Source organism: Danio aesculapii, chromosome 20, assembly GCF_903798145.1.
Source record: "Danio aesculapii chromosome 20, fDanAes4.1, whole genome shotgun sequence".
Taxonomy (NCBI): Eukaryota; Metazoa; Chordata; class Actinopteri; order Cypriniformes; family Danionidae; genus Danio; species Danio aesculapii.
The window spans coordinates 24,076,690-24,096,689 of record NC_079454.1 but is presented as its reverse complement, the minus strand read 5'-3'; the positions used below and the strand labels follow the sequence as shown (position 1 = coordinate 24,096,689).

General features: G+C 34.4%; 1 protein-coding gene across 1 annotated transcript in view; it reads right to left on the bottom strand.

The window, feature by feature from the left end:
- Positions 1-20,000, bottom strand: part of scfd2 (sec1 family domain containing 2) — a 227,306-nt gene that overhangs the window by 9,356 nt on the left and 197,950 nt on the right. Inside the window, exon 7 of the mRNA XM_056481550.1 lies at positions 4,542-4,676. Coding sequence (XP_056337525.1) covers positions 4,542-4,676 — 135 coding nt within the window. The remainder of the gene's footprint in view (positions 1-4,541; positions 4,677-20,000) is intronic.

Below are 20,000 nucleotides of genomic sequence, written 5' to 3'. Positions count from 1 at the left end.
AGTTAAGTGCATCTGAGTAAAGTGTACTAGGGGTGCACTATATTCAGCATCAATATCACAACGTGTGAATCTGGAATAGTCACATCGCATCATGTGCAATGTTGAGTTGGGATTATAATGAGGGATGTTCCGATCAAGTTCTTTGCTAATGAGTACGAGTCATTTGATTTTGATTATCTGCTGATACCGAAACCCGATCCGATATTTCTGTGATACATAAAAAAAAAAAAGAATAAAGAAGAGCGAAGATGTTCCTTATGTTTTTATTTAATCCACCTTATTTTAACATTCAACAACTCTGTTAACAATCAGAGCACTTCTGTGAGGTAGGCTAAACAATCAAGTAATAAATAACATAAATTCTTCACTTTTGGACTTTAGTGCAACAGTAAATAAAAAAATCTAATATAAAAACAAAATAGTTTAATTTAAATAAATAACTAAATAAACAAATAAATAAATAAATAAACAAATAGTCACCTTAAAATACCGGGCAGGCAATCCCAAGTTTACATATCTCACAGTTTTGCTATGGCATTGCTGTCATCATCAACTTTATAATAACTTCAGACCGCAGACATACTCGTTCTTTCCACTTCAAGCTGCTTCCATGTTTTACTTTGCCGGCATTTAATCAGTAGCGTCTCTGCAACAAAGTGATGTCATGCCGCATGTGTTGCTCTTTCTGTGTATGTGTGATATATGTTTATTTATTTATATATATATATATATATATATATATATATATATATATATATATAAATATATATATATATATATGTATGTGAGTGTGTGTGTGTATATTCATATACCACATACATATACATATATATATTCGAGTCCTGATTGGAAGGTAACATCAGATTCCGATCGAGTCTGAAACCGCATGATCAGGCCCAATTTCCAATCATGTGATTGGATTTAGACATCCCTAATTATAACTACCCAGGAATCACAGAACACATGTATCGTGGAGTCACTGCAAGGTTTAGGCTTAATCTAATAGTGTAAAAATGTTAGATTTGGATGTGTTTTTAAGGCCTGTAACTACAATTTTAAGCAAATTTGAACTATTTGGACACAAGAAAGTATAACGTTAGCTTATTGGTTAACATTGTTGCTTCACAGCAGAAAGGTCGCTGGTTCCAGTCCCGGCTGGGCTAGTTGGCATTTCTGTGTGAAGTTTTTAACTTCTCTCCGTGTTCGCGTAGGTTTCCTTCGTGTGCTCTGGCGCATGTGACATGTGCTATAGGTGAATAGGATGAACTAAATTGGCTGTATTGTATGAGTGTGTGCATGTGAATGCGAGAGTGTATGGGCGTTTCACTGCTTAGGCATTAAGGGCATCCGCTGCAAAAAAATATGCCAGAATAGTTGGCGGTTAATTCCGCTGTTGCGACCCCTGACAAATAAAGGACTAAGCCGAGGGAAAATGAATGAACGAGTTTGTTTGCTTATTTGCATTAAAACAAATAATTTGTGTTTATATTAATTAAGAACAATTTAAAAAGTTTAATTATTTATCCAATAAAAAACTCGACAGTGTTATTTGATCATTGAATTTCTGCACCGCAATAGTTAGACTAAACTGAAAAACCAAAAAGTTTTGTCCAAAGTGCAGTTCATTTATTTTTTATCCTTGTTCTATTGTGCTTTCATTTATTCTATTTGGTATATTTTTGTTTATTTTGTATATTTGATGCAGATGAATTCCCCTAAAAATGGTTCCAATCAATGTAAAATTATGAACTCTTTCTAAACTAAGTCATCTTGTAAATTTTATTCATATCGCAAAATATATTGCATTTAAAATAAAAATGACAGTTTTATTTTTTTTTCTAAAATGAGCTGTCAGGTTCAAGAATGCAGTTTGAAATTATTTGAGCCTTGACATCTGGCTTTAACAAGGCTTTTTTCTCCCACTGAATATTTTCTTTTATTTAGCATCATTCTCTGTATATCACTTTACTCAAGAATGCTTGAAAGTAAATCATTCAAGGTAACCATTGGCGTACTTTTCAGAAAATGTCTGAAAAATAACCATTCAAATGTAAGAAGAAATAAGTGAATTATACCTCACAAAGAGCCACAGTTACTTATGTAATGCAACTTTCTGAAATATGACATCTTCAATGATGTATGCGGCTGACAAGTGTGACCTTCAGAGGGTTCACCCATCAAAATGAGACATAGCTACTGTATAGTTATGATGTTTTGTGATGATATTAATGTAAATTAAAAAAAACATTGTGTTCTACACTCATAATATTCACACTTTATGATACATACTGTGCTAGAAAAGCTAGTAAAAATAAACACCATAGAACAAACTAAACCAAACAAACAAACATAAAAAAAACAAACAAACAAAAAAAAAAACTACAGGTAAATAAATCAAGTCTTCAAGTTTTTAAGAATCCCTCTTATTCTGGCCGAGACCTAATAAAACACATTTCTGCCAAGCATGCACAGATGTTAAAATGAACTAAGCTAAATGGCTTTAATGACAATATTGACAAATTTTAGTATTACTCTTCTTCACAAACTCCCCCATGACCTGTCCTCATTTACCTTTCACGTCAATTCTCTTTCAATTACCACTATAGCCTGATCTCTATCTTTATATCTGCTGATATACTGTGTTCTAAATACATCTCTCCTTTTGCCACCTTTTATCGTATGCTGCAGGGTTATAATCAATAAAGTTGTTTGCCACAACACAAAAACATATGCTTTAAATATACAGGTCAGACATAGTCAGAGTGCTTCAGACAGAGTTTTAAATAAGCACACATTCATTAAATTCAGGACACACACTCACACTCATAATTAGTTATGCAATGTGCCAGTTAACAATGTAGAATGGAAGCTATAAAAGCATACAGACATTAGAACTCATTAAATATAGAAAACCTTACACAAGACTCCTGTCTGAATGATTTAAAAAGACAGTTCCCATCACACCGCCAACTCAAGGATTCAACCCCAATATGTTTCTAACTCCTTAAAATTCATTTTATTCTACATTTTTCTTGGCAACATGGTGGCTCAGTGGTTAGCACTGAGCACAGCAAGAAGGTTGCTGGTTTGAGTACCGACTGGGTCAGTTACCATTTCTGTGTGGAGTTTGCATGTTCTCCCCATGTTGGCCATGTTGGTTTCCTCCACAGTCCAAAGACATGCGGTATAGGTAAATTGAATAAACTAAATTGGCCGTAGTGTATGTGTGTGCATGTGTGAGTGTACAAGTGTTTCCTAGTGCTGGGTTGCAACCGGAAGGGCATCCGTGTGTGTAAAACATATGCTGGATAAGTTGGCGGTTTATTCCACGGTGGCGACCCTTGATGAATAAAGGGACTAAGCCAAAGGAGATGATGAATGAATAAATGAATACATTTCCTTTAACCCAGGGGTGTCCAAACTTGGTTCTGGAGGGCCGGAGTCCTGCAGATTTGAGCTCCAACTTGCCTCAACACATTTGCAGGGATGTTTATAGAAAGCCTAGTAAGAGCTTGATTAGGTAGCTCAGGTGTGTCTAATTGGGGTTGGAACTAAACTTTGCAGGACACTGGCCCTCCAGGACCGAGTTTGGACACTCCTGCTTTAATCTAACTAACATAACTAATCATTTTAACAACACACACACAGCAGCCAAACAGTTTAAATTAAATTACAAATTAAGTCACTTATCTGTTCGAGATTATTTAAACTGAAAGGTGAAGTGAATATTGAAAGAATGTTTACCCATATTTGATATTGGTCCTCTGCTTTTGACCCATCCAAGTACATACAGTTGAAGTCAGAATTATTAGCCCCCTTTGAATTTTTTTTCTTTTTTTAAGATTTCCCAAATGATGTTTAAACAGAGCAAGGAAATTTTCACAGTATGTCTGATTCATATTTTTTCTTCTGGAGAATGTCTTATTTTTTTATTTTGGCTAGAATAAAGCAGTTTTAATTTTTTAAAAACATTTTAAGGTCAAAATTATTGGCCCCTTTAAGCTAATTATTATTTTTCGATAGTCTACAGAACAAACCATCGTTATACAATAACTTGCCTAATTACCCTAACCTGCCTAGTTAACCTAATTAACCTAGTTAAGTCTTTAAATGTCATTTTAAGTATAGAAGTGTCTTGAAAAATATCTAGTCAAATACTATGTACTGCCATCATGCAAAGACAAAATAAATCAGTTAATAGAAATGAGTTATTAAAATTATTATGATTAGAGATGTGTTGAAGAAATCACAAATCTTCTCTCCTCTTAACAGTAATTGGGGAAAAAATAAACTAGGCGGCTAATAATTCAGGGGGCTAATAATTCTGACTTCAACTGTACATACAAGTGAGAAGTGAAAGCACACACACAGTGAGCATACATCCAGAGCAGTGTGCAGCTATTGCTTCCAGCACCTGAGAAGCAATTAGAGCTTTGGCACCTCAGCTGGGTATCAAAGATGGTGACTTGGAATTGAACCTGCAAACTTTCGACTAACAAACTCCAACCCTTTACCATTTGAGCAGAAGTGCGTGTGTTTACCTTCATGAACATGCTGAAGCCAGTCTTGAGGAGTTCAGTGAGTCCTCCAGACATGTGCTCTATATCAGGGCATTCACGTCTGTCGGAGTGGAAGATCTCCTCTAGCACCTGCTTCAGCAATGGCCGGTATGTTGCCTATACAAAACAACACATAAATAAATAAGTACAATGCATATATACAAAACAACACAAACACACAGACACAGCACACACATTATTGTCCATTTGTCAGTCATTTCCCAGATGAACGCTAAGATTTGAGGAATTATTATAAAATACTGAGAAAGAAAGCTTGTTCTCCCACTCACAAACACTTCTCAGGTACCCTGCAGCGCATGCTGATTTCAGATTGGCTTATTAGTATGCAAAAAGCACAATCCTCCATTTCGAAGAAAAAGCCTGGCTTAAGAGAACCCCAAGAGGTATATATATTCACAACTGAAAGTTACATAAAATTATGAAAGAAGAATAACAATGAAACAAGCAGTTCAACTGAGACGATAAGCTTATTGTTAAGTGACAACCAAGAAAACACATTTAAAGTAGGTCTTTAAAGGGCCATGAAACCCCCCCTCTTTCAGTTCAAGTCTACCTCAGAGATTTTCAAAAAATGCTTCATGATGGGTGTGGAGCGCTGCGAACAAAGGGAAGAGTGGGCGTGGACGAGCAGGGCAAAAAGGGGGGAGTGAACAATTGTTGTCCGTTGGCTCAAAATGAACCGTGGGATGGTTAAAATGCAAAGAAATAAACAGTAAGTAACTTAATGTCCAGCTACATATGTTATTTATAATTTCATATACACATAACCATCATTTATTATATTATTATAAAGATAATCATGTTTATATAAACACTCTAGATGACTTCTCTCCTCCTGAATGGCTGGTGTCCTGACATTTTATCCTACTTATCAGATTATGCTACCAACACTGTATTTGAATGGTTCTGAAGTTGAGGTAAGGGATTAGGTAGGTTAGGGCGATATTGCAGCTTCATTTCACACTACTCCACATTGAAATTTACACTGGCAGCAAAATTTGATGAGTAACATATTGCGTCATCAAAACGTGCTACCTATTTTTTGAATGGGAGGTAGGACAATCTGACAAGTTAGGACAAATTGACAGAACATCGGGTCTGAATGCAGACACAGTGGACAGCAGTGCAGCAGGTCTCTTTTCCAAACATTAGCGCTGCTGGTAATCCCGAGAATTAAAAAAATTAGCATGCATATAGGCTATGTGTCTCAATGGTAACAAACTCAACTGATAAAAGACAAAGTGCGCCATTCTCCAAATCTTGTACAGCTCTCCCAACAAAAATGCTTGCTGCAAACCAACAACTTTGCTGTATCAGCCCTGACAGCATCGCGGGGGAAAACATGCAACAAACCCTGTGGATCATTGAAACAAACACATATGACCTGTGCTGTGCACGGACGCTGTCTCACCCAGTCATTGGGTCTCACAGCTTGGCAGGTCTGCCTTGTCTTCGGAAAGCACGTGTTTCTCATGAAAAATTAAGAAGCAGGGTCTTCTCATACCATAAGAAATCTCTGCTATGATTAATAATGAGAAACTGACGTGTCATCACTCCACTAGTAGATTCGCGCTACGTCACCAATTTTGATCCTATGCACCTAAAAATTATTTTAAACCCGGAAGATAATTAGCTGACAAAGCTCAAAATTATCCAGCTTTCCCACAATTAAAGCTAACCGGTGCGAACGCCGTCTTAACTGATGCTCAACACACACAAATCTGTTAAAATCTCAAAAAAAAAGTACTCCAGTGTCTTGAACCTTTAAAACACTGTTCTCTTCACAGAGCGTCAACTAATCTATAAAACCAGAAAACAGGAGACGACCCAGTACTGAACCCTGAGGCACGCCAAAGTTGTAAAAGTTTATGCTGACAAGTTGTTCTGACAACAATGACAGGAGGGATTGTTGGGTATATAAAAACAACTGCTTATAGTTCACTGAGTCCTCAACTCAGCATGTGTCTGCTGAGTGTATGTAATTAACATAGCACATAACTGCAACAGTGTTCTCAAATACAAAATCCCCACTGTGTTTTCTTTGTTTGATGAAACCCATAATCATTCCGCAGCAATTTACTGTGGAACAAAAAGAACATAGCAGGATGATAGAAGGAAACAGGTACAACAGCTTGTGCTGCCATACCGGAAAATTGAAAAATGAAGTTTCCTATTTTCAATTACATTTATCCTATTTTGGTGTTCCTGTAATATTCTGTTGTTGTGTGGGAGCTGACAAAAGCCGGTTTAAATGTGAGGGATGTTTAGGACAGTTATTATCTTACAGCATCAGTGGGGGCCAAAGCTGAAGACTCAGTAATGTGATGATTCATGCTTTCCCTGAATATGAAACCATGCAGCCTCGGGATCTCTAATCAAACCCTACTGTTTTAATGTACACGGAGGCTGTACTGAACAGCGGTACTTTTTGGGTTCAACACAGATTGCACTACAGTCTAAGCTATTACACTGCCTAGGCATTAAAGCATATTAAGCAGAATTGTGTTGTGCATGATAGTGTACGTAGGTGTAAGAAATAAAATTGTAGGTGTAAGAAATAAATAAAATAGCAGCTCTTCAAGTATTTGATACTTATATTGATGCGACTCAAAGTTTCAACAAAATACATTACAAGACTGATGTGATTACCTGAATGCATGGCCTAAGTAATCACAGCTAAAAACATAATATACATTTTATGCAAAAGTTTGGGCACCCTGATAATTTTCATAATGCAAGCCATAGCGTTTTTGCTGTTCAAATCAGGGATTTATTTGGATATGTTTTATACCCAAGGGAAAAGCAACATTTAAGTTCTGACATAAATTGCATATGTTAATTAAAAAAATGTTACAGTAAGTCATAACAAAAAAGACAGGTGCAAAAATTTGGGCACCCTAACAGAATAATGACATCATCTTTTGTACAGCCAACTTTTGCTAAAATAACAGCCTGTAGACCACTTCTTATAGTCAAGGATAAGTCCCTGAATTATTGCTGAAGGCATTTTGGTCTTCACGCACTCAACGCCCGCTGCTTTGCTCACGTAGCGGAAGGGGTGGAGCTATCGGTCGCACATGTTGGATAACTTTATTTATTTTTGATGGTGAAAGCAAAATTCTCCTGCGAGAGTGATTATGCTGCCTCCCGATGGTGAATGCGGTTATACTCATGACAGTTATTATTTGGTACTTTGGTCATTTATTTCACTAATTTGGCAACCGTCAAACGTCATCTGGGAAGCGGTTTGAATTTCCGCTTAGTAAAAAAAACTGTTAGTGTCCCATTTGGAACACACTACATACATACTTTGCTGTTGAGTGTGTAAGTGCATAAGTACATAGTGCTAGTGCATAGTGTATAGTGTGCCATTTGGGATGCCGCTTGAGTCATTCAAATCAATTTTGTTTGGAATCAATCAGCATTAAGTGACTACAGGTTTTGAAATCCAAACAAAAGAGAAGGCGCCCCAAATATATACCTTCTTACTGCTGCACTACGTACTTCTGCTACACTACTACGTATCTCTGTTTAAAAACATGACATTTCTACGCTTTCTCTAGAATCTGACTGGCATTTCACTGTGATCTTCTCTTATAAAGAAAAGCAAATAACCTGACAGCGACAGAGGGTGCCCACATTTTTGGTGGAAAAAGACTTAAATAATAATAGCAATCTATATTAATTTACTCTTTCAAAAGATCAAGACAGACATCAGAAAATAAAGTGGCTTCAGAAGACGATTGTTTACTTTCAGTTTAAGTGAATAAAAGCTTGCCGATTATGTCTTCTGAACTTGGCAAACCATAGTTTTCCTAGATGTTTTCTGTATATTTGCCCACCATATAAGACATTTTACAATTTGTATTATAAACAAAAACAACAAAGCCAATTGTTACTGAAATAATGTTAACTAAAATTAAACTCTATAGCAATTTTTTTCAGCAAGTTCAGCATATCTATTTTCATTTCTTATAACATAATTTACTAAATAAATTATAACTGAAAATAAAAGGGAATGAGGGCATCACGGTTGGCGCAGTGGGTAGCACAATCGCCTCACAGCAGGAAGGTCACAGGTGTGAGTCACGGCGGGCCAGTTGGCATTTCTGTGTAAAGTTTGCATGTTCTCCCCATGTTTGCATGGGTTTCCTCCGGGTGCTCCAGTTTCCCCCAGTCCAAAGACATGCGGTATAGGTGAATTGATAAGCTAAATTGGCCGTAGTGTATGAGTGTCAATGAGTGTATGGGGTGTTTCCCAGTGTTTGGGTCGCGGCTGGAAGAACATCCGCTTCGTAAAAATATATGCTAGATAAGTTCATTCCGCTGTGGCGACCCCAGAATAATAAAGGAACTAAGCTGAAGGAAAATGAACGAATGAAAACATATTTTAAAGTTATGACAAATATAAAAACACATTGAAAACAGACCTGCTAAAGCTCTATTCTGCTGTACAGAGAACTATTTAAAATAGAAAATAAGAAAACAGGAGATGACCCACTACCAAACTTTGAGGTACACCAAATCTGTAAAACATTAATGTTAAACCTGCTGCTTTGAATACTAATATGTTTGCTTTCAAAATGATGTGTAAAGATTTTTCGACATACTATTTTGTCATAATGAGCATTAATTGTTGACACTTGCTTTTTAAACCCCAGCCATTGGCACTGGGTGTTAAAGGGGAAAAAGCTCCAGCATTCCAAAAGGCTGACATGATCTGACCTGCTTAACTTCACATATTCAAATGAAGATTTCCAGTAATCAAACACGCACACACAAAGAGCTCTCAAGTGTGTGTTAATTTAACAAGTCTTCCCCTGAAATCTGCACCTGGGGCTAATAATCTCAAAACTGGGCATGATGACTAAGGTGCACGTGCAACTCCCCCGAAAGAGACACACCTCTATTAAAAGTCTTTAAAGAACCATCTGTGATGTCTCAAGTCTGTCTTGCAGGTTTCAGCATCTTCTAACCTCAGATGTAACCTTGCAACCGTCTCTGCCCACCAGATACACGTGTGTACCTGTTCAAACAGACATTCCTGGCATCTCTAAAGAGATGATTGACAATTCACATCACGATTCTGCTTTTATCATAAATGAGTGACGAAACTCCATTTATTACCAGCCCTTTCTACCCTGGAGTCCATATAAGGGGGAAAAAAAAACAAGAAGATACCTTACTTATAATAGGAACACGCAAATGTCACAATAATTCAAATTTGACCTTTAAACTCTACTACAGGGAGAGAAAACAATGCAGAATAAACAAACACACATGTATCACCAGTCACAACACACAAGCTGTATGGAAAACACCCGCATTTCCAATTCCAATTGTGAACTGTCATGTTTAGTCATCTAATGAGTCATTATAGAACCCACTACCACGATTATTACGAACTCAAAACACTTTAATTAATTTCATTTATTCCAGCACAAAACAAGCAATTGCCATTCCAGGTCACAGTGACACGTCTGTAACGTGTTCGTCAGCAGATAAAGAAGGGGTGTGTGTGTGTGGGTGAGTTATTCTGAATCAGTCTCTAAAACTCTATATTTGCAAATATACTATAGAAAAAGACTTGAATTGGGGTGATTTATTATAAAAAACACAAATTAATCATGCCCAAACTCATGCAATTTCTGTAAAAGTCTCTAAAAATCTCTAGAATATCAGCAAAGTATATTACAAGGTCTATTTTGTTATTAGACTAAAGTCTGTGATTAGTTTAGCAATATGCAGTTGCAATATATACTCCTCTAAATTTCCTTGACTATATGTATATACACTTTCAATATTGATGCTTAAGGGGGGCTTATATTGTTTTTAAACAGTGCATCAATCCCCTATCAGTTGGATCAGTCCATCCTAAAATGATCTCATATCTAAATGACTGGGCCAATCCTGCTTCTTCCAGGTCTAAGATTTTTCTTTGCCAAGTCCTGTCAGTTTACACATTTAAGTGAGATTAGGCTATTGCAGGATGTTGTGAAGAGCAAATTTTGAAGATTATTAGCAGTAATGGTGGTCCTGGTAATTTACTGGCTACCTACATTCTGAAAGTCAAAAATGGAGGGAGGAAAAATACAGAGGGGAAAAAAAATGCACATAATGCACTGAGCAGTGATGTAGATTCCCATCTCTCTACTCATGGCTCCAGACGAATGACTGAGGTCTAAAGGGAAACAACTAGTTTCAATTAGATTAGATTAGGAAACATAATAATTACCTTTAATCTTGGAAAAAAATCCTGAGGATCCAGATCAAGTCTGTGAATACACTGAATAGGTGGTGACAGAAATCTTGTGATGCACAAAAAACACAATTCTGCATCCAATCTAAGTGTAATAAGTTATTAGCATACTTAAGGGTTTTGAGCCTGGTGTAATAGTGACACGCTGGCAGAAAATGGATACAAAACAAGAAAGATCATCCAGTAAAGAATAATCTTCATTGCTACCAAATAGGGATGTAAATTAACTGACCAAATCCTGTATATAAATATCTTGTAAATGCTGCAGTTCACGAAGGAGCACGAAAACAGTCAAGATATTTCATTTACAGCTTTTTGTCACAAAAATAGTGTTCCAGTGTTTTCTCCAAAAATAACACGCAGCTATTGCTTAGATAAAAATATCCTGTTAATGACATCCAGGCACAGTTAGATCAAACCTCTAAAATAAACCTCTAAAAGTACTAGATGAAAGATCACTCTGTATGCTAAAACACTATGGTAAAAAAAGAAAAGATAAATATATGCATATAAAAGCGTTTTCTTCTTGACTTGAATGACTCATGTGCTTTGCTGGAGTGTAGCAGTGTCTGGTAGGAAGATTATGGGTAGTTGAGAGAAAAAGACAGGCTGTGAGCTTTTTTAGAAACCTGCTCTGCTGCTCTGACCAACACAGAATTATTATTTGCTTTAACCTTCATCAGCAGACTCGGAAGAAAACAGATGTCCTCCTGTGATATTGTTTTGTCCGTGTGCAGTTTTTTTTTGCATTGACTGGGACAAAGGGCTCTATTTTAACAATCTAGGGGTAAAGTCTAAAACGCATGATGCAAAAGCATTAAGGGCATGTTCGGATCAACTTTTGCTTTTTTAAGGACAGAAAAATACAGTTTGCGCCCTGGCACATGGTCTAGCAGGGTTGTGCTTATTTTCTTAATGAGTTATGGTGTGTTTTGAGCCATTCATTTGGCCTCTTTACTTTACTCTTTACTTTACTCCTTTCCTTTCGTGGATAGGGAAACAGTGTTGTACGCACTCCACTGAAGACATCCATTAGCCTAGATATTTACTTGGCATTTGTTAAGCACGAAGATTTGTTTCAAAATTATTTCTAAATTCAGTTCTAATTCCAGCAAACAAATAAATGAATAATTACAAAGTGTGGTCAAAAAAATCGAGTTATATCCAAACACACGTCCTATTCTTATGCTCCATATGGTGATGCATACGTCTCCAAAACCCGACAGGTGGACAAATCTAGACTTGCTTTAACTAAAACAAATATAAATATGCATATATTTATATATATATATAATGCATATATATATATAATGCATATATATATATATAATATATATATATATATGATTATATATATATATATATATATATATATATATATATATATATATATATATATATATATATATATGTATATATATATATATATATATATATATATATATATATATATATATATATATATATATATATATATATATATATATATATATATATATATATATATATATATATATATATATATATATATATATATATATATATATATATATATATATATATATATATATATATATATATATATATATATATATACACATATATATGCATTATAATAACACTGCTAATAATAATAACGTTAATAATAAAAATGCAAATTGTCATGAATAAACTGAAAAAGCCCGCAAGATGAGGCAATGGAGGTGGTGTTTTTTTATATCTATGTAGTAAATAATAATTTTGTAACATTTTAATCCTTTTATTTTGTAATATGTAAATATTTTAGTGTATTGCTGTACATCCTGTGTGTATTAAGCATCTGAACTTGTATATGCACATAACTAACGCGCTCTGCGCTGGACTTTGGACCAGCTTTTACTTGGCAGTGGCACAGTCCATTTCAGTTTCTCAGAATAGCAAGGCACCAATGTGTCTTAAAACACCTCCTTCAGATCGGCACACCCATGAGTTCATTAAGTGGTGCAAATGGATTTGCTATTTAAACAATGTGACGCAAAACATCTGAAAATAGCAGCATATCACCCAAACACATCTATTGCACCAGGTGTATGATAGTGCCCAAAATCTGTTCAACGGAATGGACTACAGACAAAATGGAAAACTGATTTAAAGATCCACTGGTGTAGACACTAATATACTTATAGTTAAAAATTTAGTAGTTGTTATTTGTGTGAATTAGCCTTGATGCTCAATTCTAAATGAACTGCATACTAAACACTTGTGTCCCTGATGCATAAACATATGCCTACCTCCATACTACCAGGTGTGCGAAAACACAAATAACAACACACACAAATCAATAAAATTTCTATTGATTTGAAAAAAAAATAAATTTTTCAATGTAATTTTTAAACATATCTTCACAACCATTTATGTCTGGACGGAAAGTGTCCGTTCTTGTTTCCTGCATGTACACCAGATTGTGAATTTGTGATAGCAACAACACAAGCAGCTTTTAAAGTAATGGTAGAAAATTTGGTCTCTGCTGTTGTACAGAAATGAGTTTTTAAACAACATGTCATTCATAAAGGTTGCCAGTTCCAGCTGAAATACTCAATTAATACAACAAACTTGTAGGCTTGTCTGAAAAGACCTTTGCTTTGTTAAGCTATTTGATAAGTTTAACAGCTTTATTTTTATATTTTTAATTGAGATTTTCTTCTTTTCTACAGCCAGAGTACCTCAATTTTGTTGTGTTCTATGTAGATTTGAACATTATATATTATTTTATAATATTTTGTATTGTTATGTTTTCTTTATTATAAAAAAATAACATTTACAGGTCACATTACAGTTGCAACATAACATTTATGGCATAGAAATTATATATAAAAAGTAGGCTGCCGCAATATATCGTTTTAGCATTGATATACCAATGTGCATATCCGCAATAGTCACATCGCAGGATCTGCAATGTTCAGCTATGATTATAGTTAACCAGGAGAAATCGTTTAAGACAAATAAGAATTGTGTAGTTAATGCAGAGTTTAACCAGAATGGAGTGAGTTTTGAAGGCCTGACAGCATTCAAGAAATGTTACCGTTTGTAACTTTAATAAAGAATAATATCGAATGATTATATAGTAAAGACTTTTGCAGTGTTATTTTACATTTGATTATTTAAATTCTGCACCTGAATACTATTTGATTCTCCCAAAACAGTTTATTCACTTTTATCTTTGGTTGTAATTAGTTAACTTTTGACATTTTTATGAACAATCACTTCCCTACAGCATCAATACAATCGATCTAAATGAATAACTTATTTCTAAATAGCAATTTAAGTCATCTGGTGAAATTGTTTATATATTGCAATATTTAATCGCAGAAAAACAAAATATCACAATGTCAGATTTTTCCAACATCATGCAGCTTCAACTGCTTGAGCCATGTTGATGACCATCTTGTAGTGAAATGTAAAAAAATCTCTCCGTTAACCAGAACTTAGGAAACATTTGAAAAATAATTCCAATTTAATAATAACTTTGCCTTCAACTGCACATAGGATTGTATTAGGTCATAGACATATTCATGATATATTAATCGAGTAATGGAATATAATTGCAGTAATTATAGTTACTAATCTACAAATTTGTGCAGTTGTATTTATACTTGATGTATGCATCAGGCGTAGGTTTTAAATTCAGTTACCATAGAAACAATTCAACATGGTAATTAGGTGACATATGCATGGCTTTACCTATGATTGTGATAACCTAATTGTCTGATATTAGGATGGCAATGTTTCATTTGAGAAATTAAAATCAGAATATTTTTAAAACAATTATTTCGCGTCAGAACAGCTAATTGCAAGCTTTTCTGAAACAGTATCAGCTCAGTTCTGTTGATTTTTTTTTTTATCATTCAATCCGTTTATAATCCTGTCTCCATGCTGGTGACCCTACATTCTACCAGAACGGACTTACAATAGTAATTAGCTATCACACAGAGATGAGCACAAGATTGAACAGAGCACTTGTGCATGTAGGTAGAAGGGTAGCATGAAAATGAAAAACCCAACACGCACATCCACAAACAGGCTGTGTTGTAAATAAGTTACGATGACAGGATTCATTAGCGTGGAACATTCCGGACTGTGAGTCGCGCCAGAGTCACGCTATGTACAAACCTCTCTGACATAACTCATCTATTAGCATCATAAGCATCAGACGCAGAGGTATGTGCGTAGTGCTGTGGGATACTCTAATTAGATGTCTGACTCTCGCAGTAGATGTGGGTCTGTGTATCACTGCCAAGTCTGGGTCTAAGTACATGTTCTCTTAAGTAAGTAACATGAGCTTGTTAGAGCTGAATGTGTGTCAAATACTGAAATCTGACACCAGTGAATAAGTAGCACATTTTAAACTGCATGTTCTCTTTATTTGACTGGCTCTTTTGCTTAGATGTCCTTTACTTTTATGACAATGTACTATTAAAATATTTCTGATCTAGAAATAAAGATGCAGTTAAGATACATTTATCTTTTTTATATTTAAAAATGTTAATAGCTTACATTTTTTTGGGGGGGTCTTTTTTTATTAGAATTTACCAGTATATCAACAACAAAAACAACAACAAACAAAGATTTTTTAGCTGAAACTTTAGCTGTGATTTTTTAAAATGTTAATCTCCTTTGAACTGTTGAGGCTGGATTAAAGATAATAATTGTAAAAAGGTTTTACAACTTACTGATGCTCAGAAGGAAACAAAGGAATTAAGATCTGGGGGTGAAAACTTTTAAACGGATGAATTTGTCCCATTTTTTTTGTATTTTGTTCTTCGTTTAGTACTACCCTCAGAATTAACAGAAAATGATTGTACTTATCCTGGCACCATTAAATGCAATTTACCTTGATCTTCAGATTCGAAAATTTTCACTCCTCAGCTCTTAATACCTTTTGTTTCTTTTCTGGAGCACCGGTGAGGGTTTAAACCTTTTTAACAGTTGTGTTTGAGTCCCTCAATAATCCTGTGTATGAAAAGATGAATCTCACAATCACACAGTCACTGCCAGAAAGGGGTGAGGCCTGCAGAAGATGCTGAAGAATCTGCAGGAGACTGAGGATTTTTCTGAAGAACAGCAGTCAGTTTAACTGACAAGAACAAACTAGAGACTCAAAAGCAACCATCACAAAGCAGAAAAAGCACTTCTAGATCATCAAGAAACCATGCACGGTATTGAAAACCATATGTAAGCTTTTCCAGGGGTTATTTTAACAATTTCAGCTAGAGTTTTGTGTAGTGTACTATATGCAAACATTTTTATGCAAATAGCCTACTCAGGACAGTACTAAACTAACATAACCAGCATTTTGTATGTTCTGCTCTTTTTTTGTTCAAATTCTTCTCATTTTATCAAATTCTTCAAAGAGTCTGTAAGCTTTTGAGCACAACTGTATATAGTGTCTGAATAACTTGCATAGCAGGCAACAAAAAAAGTCAGAATTTGAGACAAACTAATAATTACAATTTAAAAAAATCTGAATTGTATCATTAAAAAGTCATAAATATAATTGTTTTTATTTATTATCTTCATATTCAAAGAATTGATATCCAAGGAAATACAAATTGACATAGATAGGCGGAATGCTGCATTAGAAAATCATCATATTACAATTGATATGAAATTATTATTTTTGTGTAATGGGAAATTGACCAAACCTTTACCATGTACTCTGAGAGGATGAATTGACATCTAAACTAGCTGTGAAATATGTATACATCCTGCACACCACAAGATGGCTAATGAAATACACGTATCTTATTTAAATAATCTAGACTATGATTATTATAGTATCTGTTATAATTATCAAATGTATTATCTGTTTTTTTATCACTTATTTCGTTATTGTACTGTATATTTTACTTCATTTGATGATGTTAATATATTACATATCTTACACATACTTAAAATGCTTTGGCAATTACTGTACAAATGTCATGCCAATAAAGCAACTTGAACTTGAAGATAATGAGGACATTTCAGGATTGAAGATATTGATGCTTTTTTTGCCAACAGTGGAATAAATTACATTCATTACAACTAATAAAACCTTTTTTCCTGTCAAAACATACACCAACTTGCAATTTTATGGCATATTAGTGAAAAAAACAACCGAGAAATATTAAGAAGTGAGTGGACTGAGAAAAAAACAGGATGAAAAAAAACAATGTCTTGCACGAACATACTCATTTAAGGGGTGACTAAACGCTTTGACATTTCCCTTGCCAGAACTGAGTACATATTTTCTGTGCCCCCATTTATTAAACATTTTTCCTAGTATCAACAGCTTTTTCCACTGTCGGTTTTACATCCTCGTCACTTCCTTCAGTTCAAAGCTATTTAAAGCGTTGCGTATCTACAGAAGTAATCTGAGGCCGACAGCTGAAAAACAGCTTTTCTTTACAACTGGTTTTCTCCCGAGATCTCATTCTAGCAAAGCACCGTGAGTTGTGTGATGCATTTTCACAACAAAACGTGAGATAACCAAACAAAAAAAGGATTTTTAGGCAAAATTGTAGGACAAAATGTTCTTGCATTTTTAAAAAACAAAGCAGCATCACAAAATTAGATTAGGCTATCTGTGAAAATAAAGATGTGCTATTCAATCATGAAGATGTGGTGATGTAAGAGTTTTTTGATGTGAAGACTCACCCACAGTTTCATAACATGCCATCTGCTCAAAAACAACTGGAAGAACAGAGCGGATTAAACTCCACAGATCACCGTCATTATCATGATTAAGGCTGATTTAAAGTTAGACTAAAAATAACAAAGTTGAAAAGACAATATATGTGAAGAAATTCAAATGCAACTGAATAAAAATCCAAGAATTAAAGTGTTAGCCAAAATGAGGCTTCCCAGTTTACAAGCCATAATTTACAACAGCTTGACTAGAGAAACTGCTAACAAACTACTAACAATTAGCAGCATATATTTTAAACAATTGCATATAATTACACACTACCATTCTATAGCTGTTTATTTTCTGAAAGAAATCTATTAAGCTCCATATTAAATCTATTATCGACCCCAAACTTTCAAAAGGAACTACTGAGGAGTGGAATGAGATGTCAAAAAACAAAAAACAAATATAAGTTATTTACTGCATTGATGATTTAACAAAAAACCTTCCAAGTATCATCCGAGGAATCTTTCCATTACACAAAAGGTCATTTACATTTACAGTTAGTCATTTAGCAGACGCTTTTATCCAAAGCGACTTACAAATCAGGACAAGGAAGCAATTTACACAACTATAAGAGCAGCAGTGAATAAGTGCTATAGACAAGTTTCAGGTGTGTAAAGTCTAAGAAGCAAAGCATTAGTAATGTTTTTTTTTTTGAGAGAGTACAGTTAGTGGTATAGCCAGAGAGGCAGTTGCAGATTAGGATGCAGATTTAAAGTGGAAAAGGTGCTTCAGATTAATAAAACATGCATCACACTAAGGAAATGATTATTATTTTGGTTCTTTAAAGAACTTAACAGGGAAAGGTTGTTTGTGGAATCTAAACTGGTTTATGACACTGCTGAAAAAAACACTCTTCTGATCATTCATTTAAAAGAGTGTACTGTAAAATGTTACATCCAAACATATTAAGGATGAACAGAAAGTAAATATAAAATCTGGCTTCAATAATAAATAAAATATTTGACTAACTCTGATAAAATGTCATGTTACATCGGCAGACTGTAAATATGAAATACATATAAAATAAAAACAGTGATATATTATTATACACGCAACTTGATTGAAAAAAAATAGCTCGTTACAAAAAAGTACTATTATTAAAGCAAATAAGCTGCTGTCATTTTAAAAAACCTCCACGCAGTTCAGAAAATCTTGTTATTAGCAACGTCAGCGGCAAATAGGTGAACTACAGACAGCAACTCAATGACTCAACGTGACTCAATGCTCTGATATACAGTAGTCATAATAGCAAATTACTTTTATGTTCTTTGATTGAAAGTAAGAGAGCGGAAGCCCTTTTGCAGCAATAAATTGTTAACCAACATATAGAGATGCACTCCATGCAGTTGGAAGGTAAATTTTGATCAATATATACACTTCTTCTTAAATACAAAATAATTGCACAAGAAAATTGACAGCAATAAGAAAACAGCAGTTAAGAAAGCAACTGATTATGATAATGTGAGTATGTACTGTATCTTCACACCAGCATCATGTAGACAAATAAGGCTATTAAAATTGCTACGATTATAGTTTAATTATCAAGTGTAATCGAGAATAGAGACTATATCATACTATAGTTTGAATTCATCCATTTTTTTGCATGACTCAGATTTGGATATTACCCATAATTAAACCCAAACAACTATAAAATAAAACCCATACAACTACAGTATACCCTGACCCAGGGCTGCACGATACTGGAATAATCTAGCATTGCGATAATTTTTAATTTTGCAATATATCTTGCGATATGAATACAATTTCACCAGATGACGTAATATCTCTATTTGGAAAGAATTTATAATGTTAGATCAATTGGGATGATTCTGCAGTGGGAGTGTATTTCCATAAAATCTAATGAACAATATATAAATATCCCTGACACATTTTCATTGTTGTCTGTCACTAGTTGCAGTGCAGTTCTGTATTTGCATGTGTTGTGAGTATTTTCATGAATAACAATCTATAAATACAATTTAAAAAAAGATGCAATTGCAATAAAGTGTTTTATCATTTCCAGAGTCTAACATTAATCAAGTACTGTAATTGAATGATGAAGATAAAAAAATTCAATATAATTAATCGCTGTTAAAGTAACAACTACAATTTCTTATTTTCCAGGCATCAAAAATACATGTAAATGATAAATTGTGATACAAACTCAACATTGCATATATTCTCCGATGGGTCTATTGCGAATGATCACATTGCGATGTCCATGCTGAAACAATATATTGTGCAGCCCTACCCTGACCTTTCCTAAATGTGTGAATTTCACTCTTGTACTGTTTTTTAATTAAAAAATGACAAAACACAACAGAGGTCTGAATATTTCAAACGGTCAAATTGGCTGCATGAATTTTAGCAACTGCTATACTGCTGTTTTCATAGCAAAAATAGAACTTTATTTCAGACACGACTTATAACGGACACAAAAATAATGTTT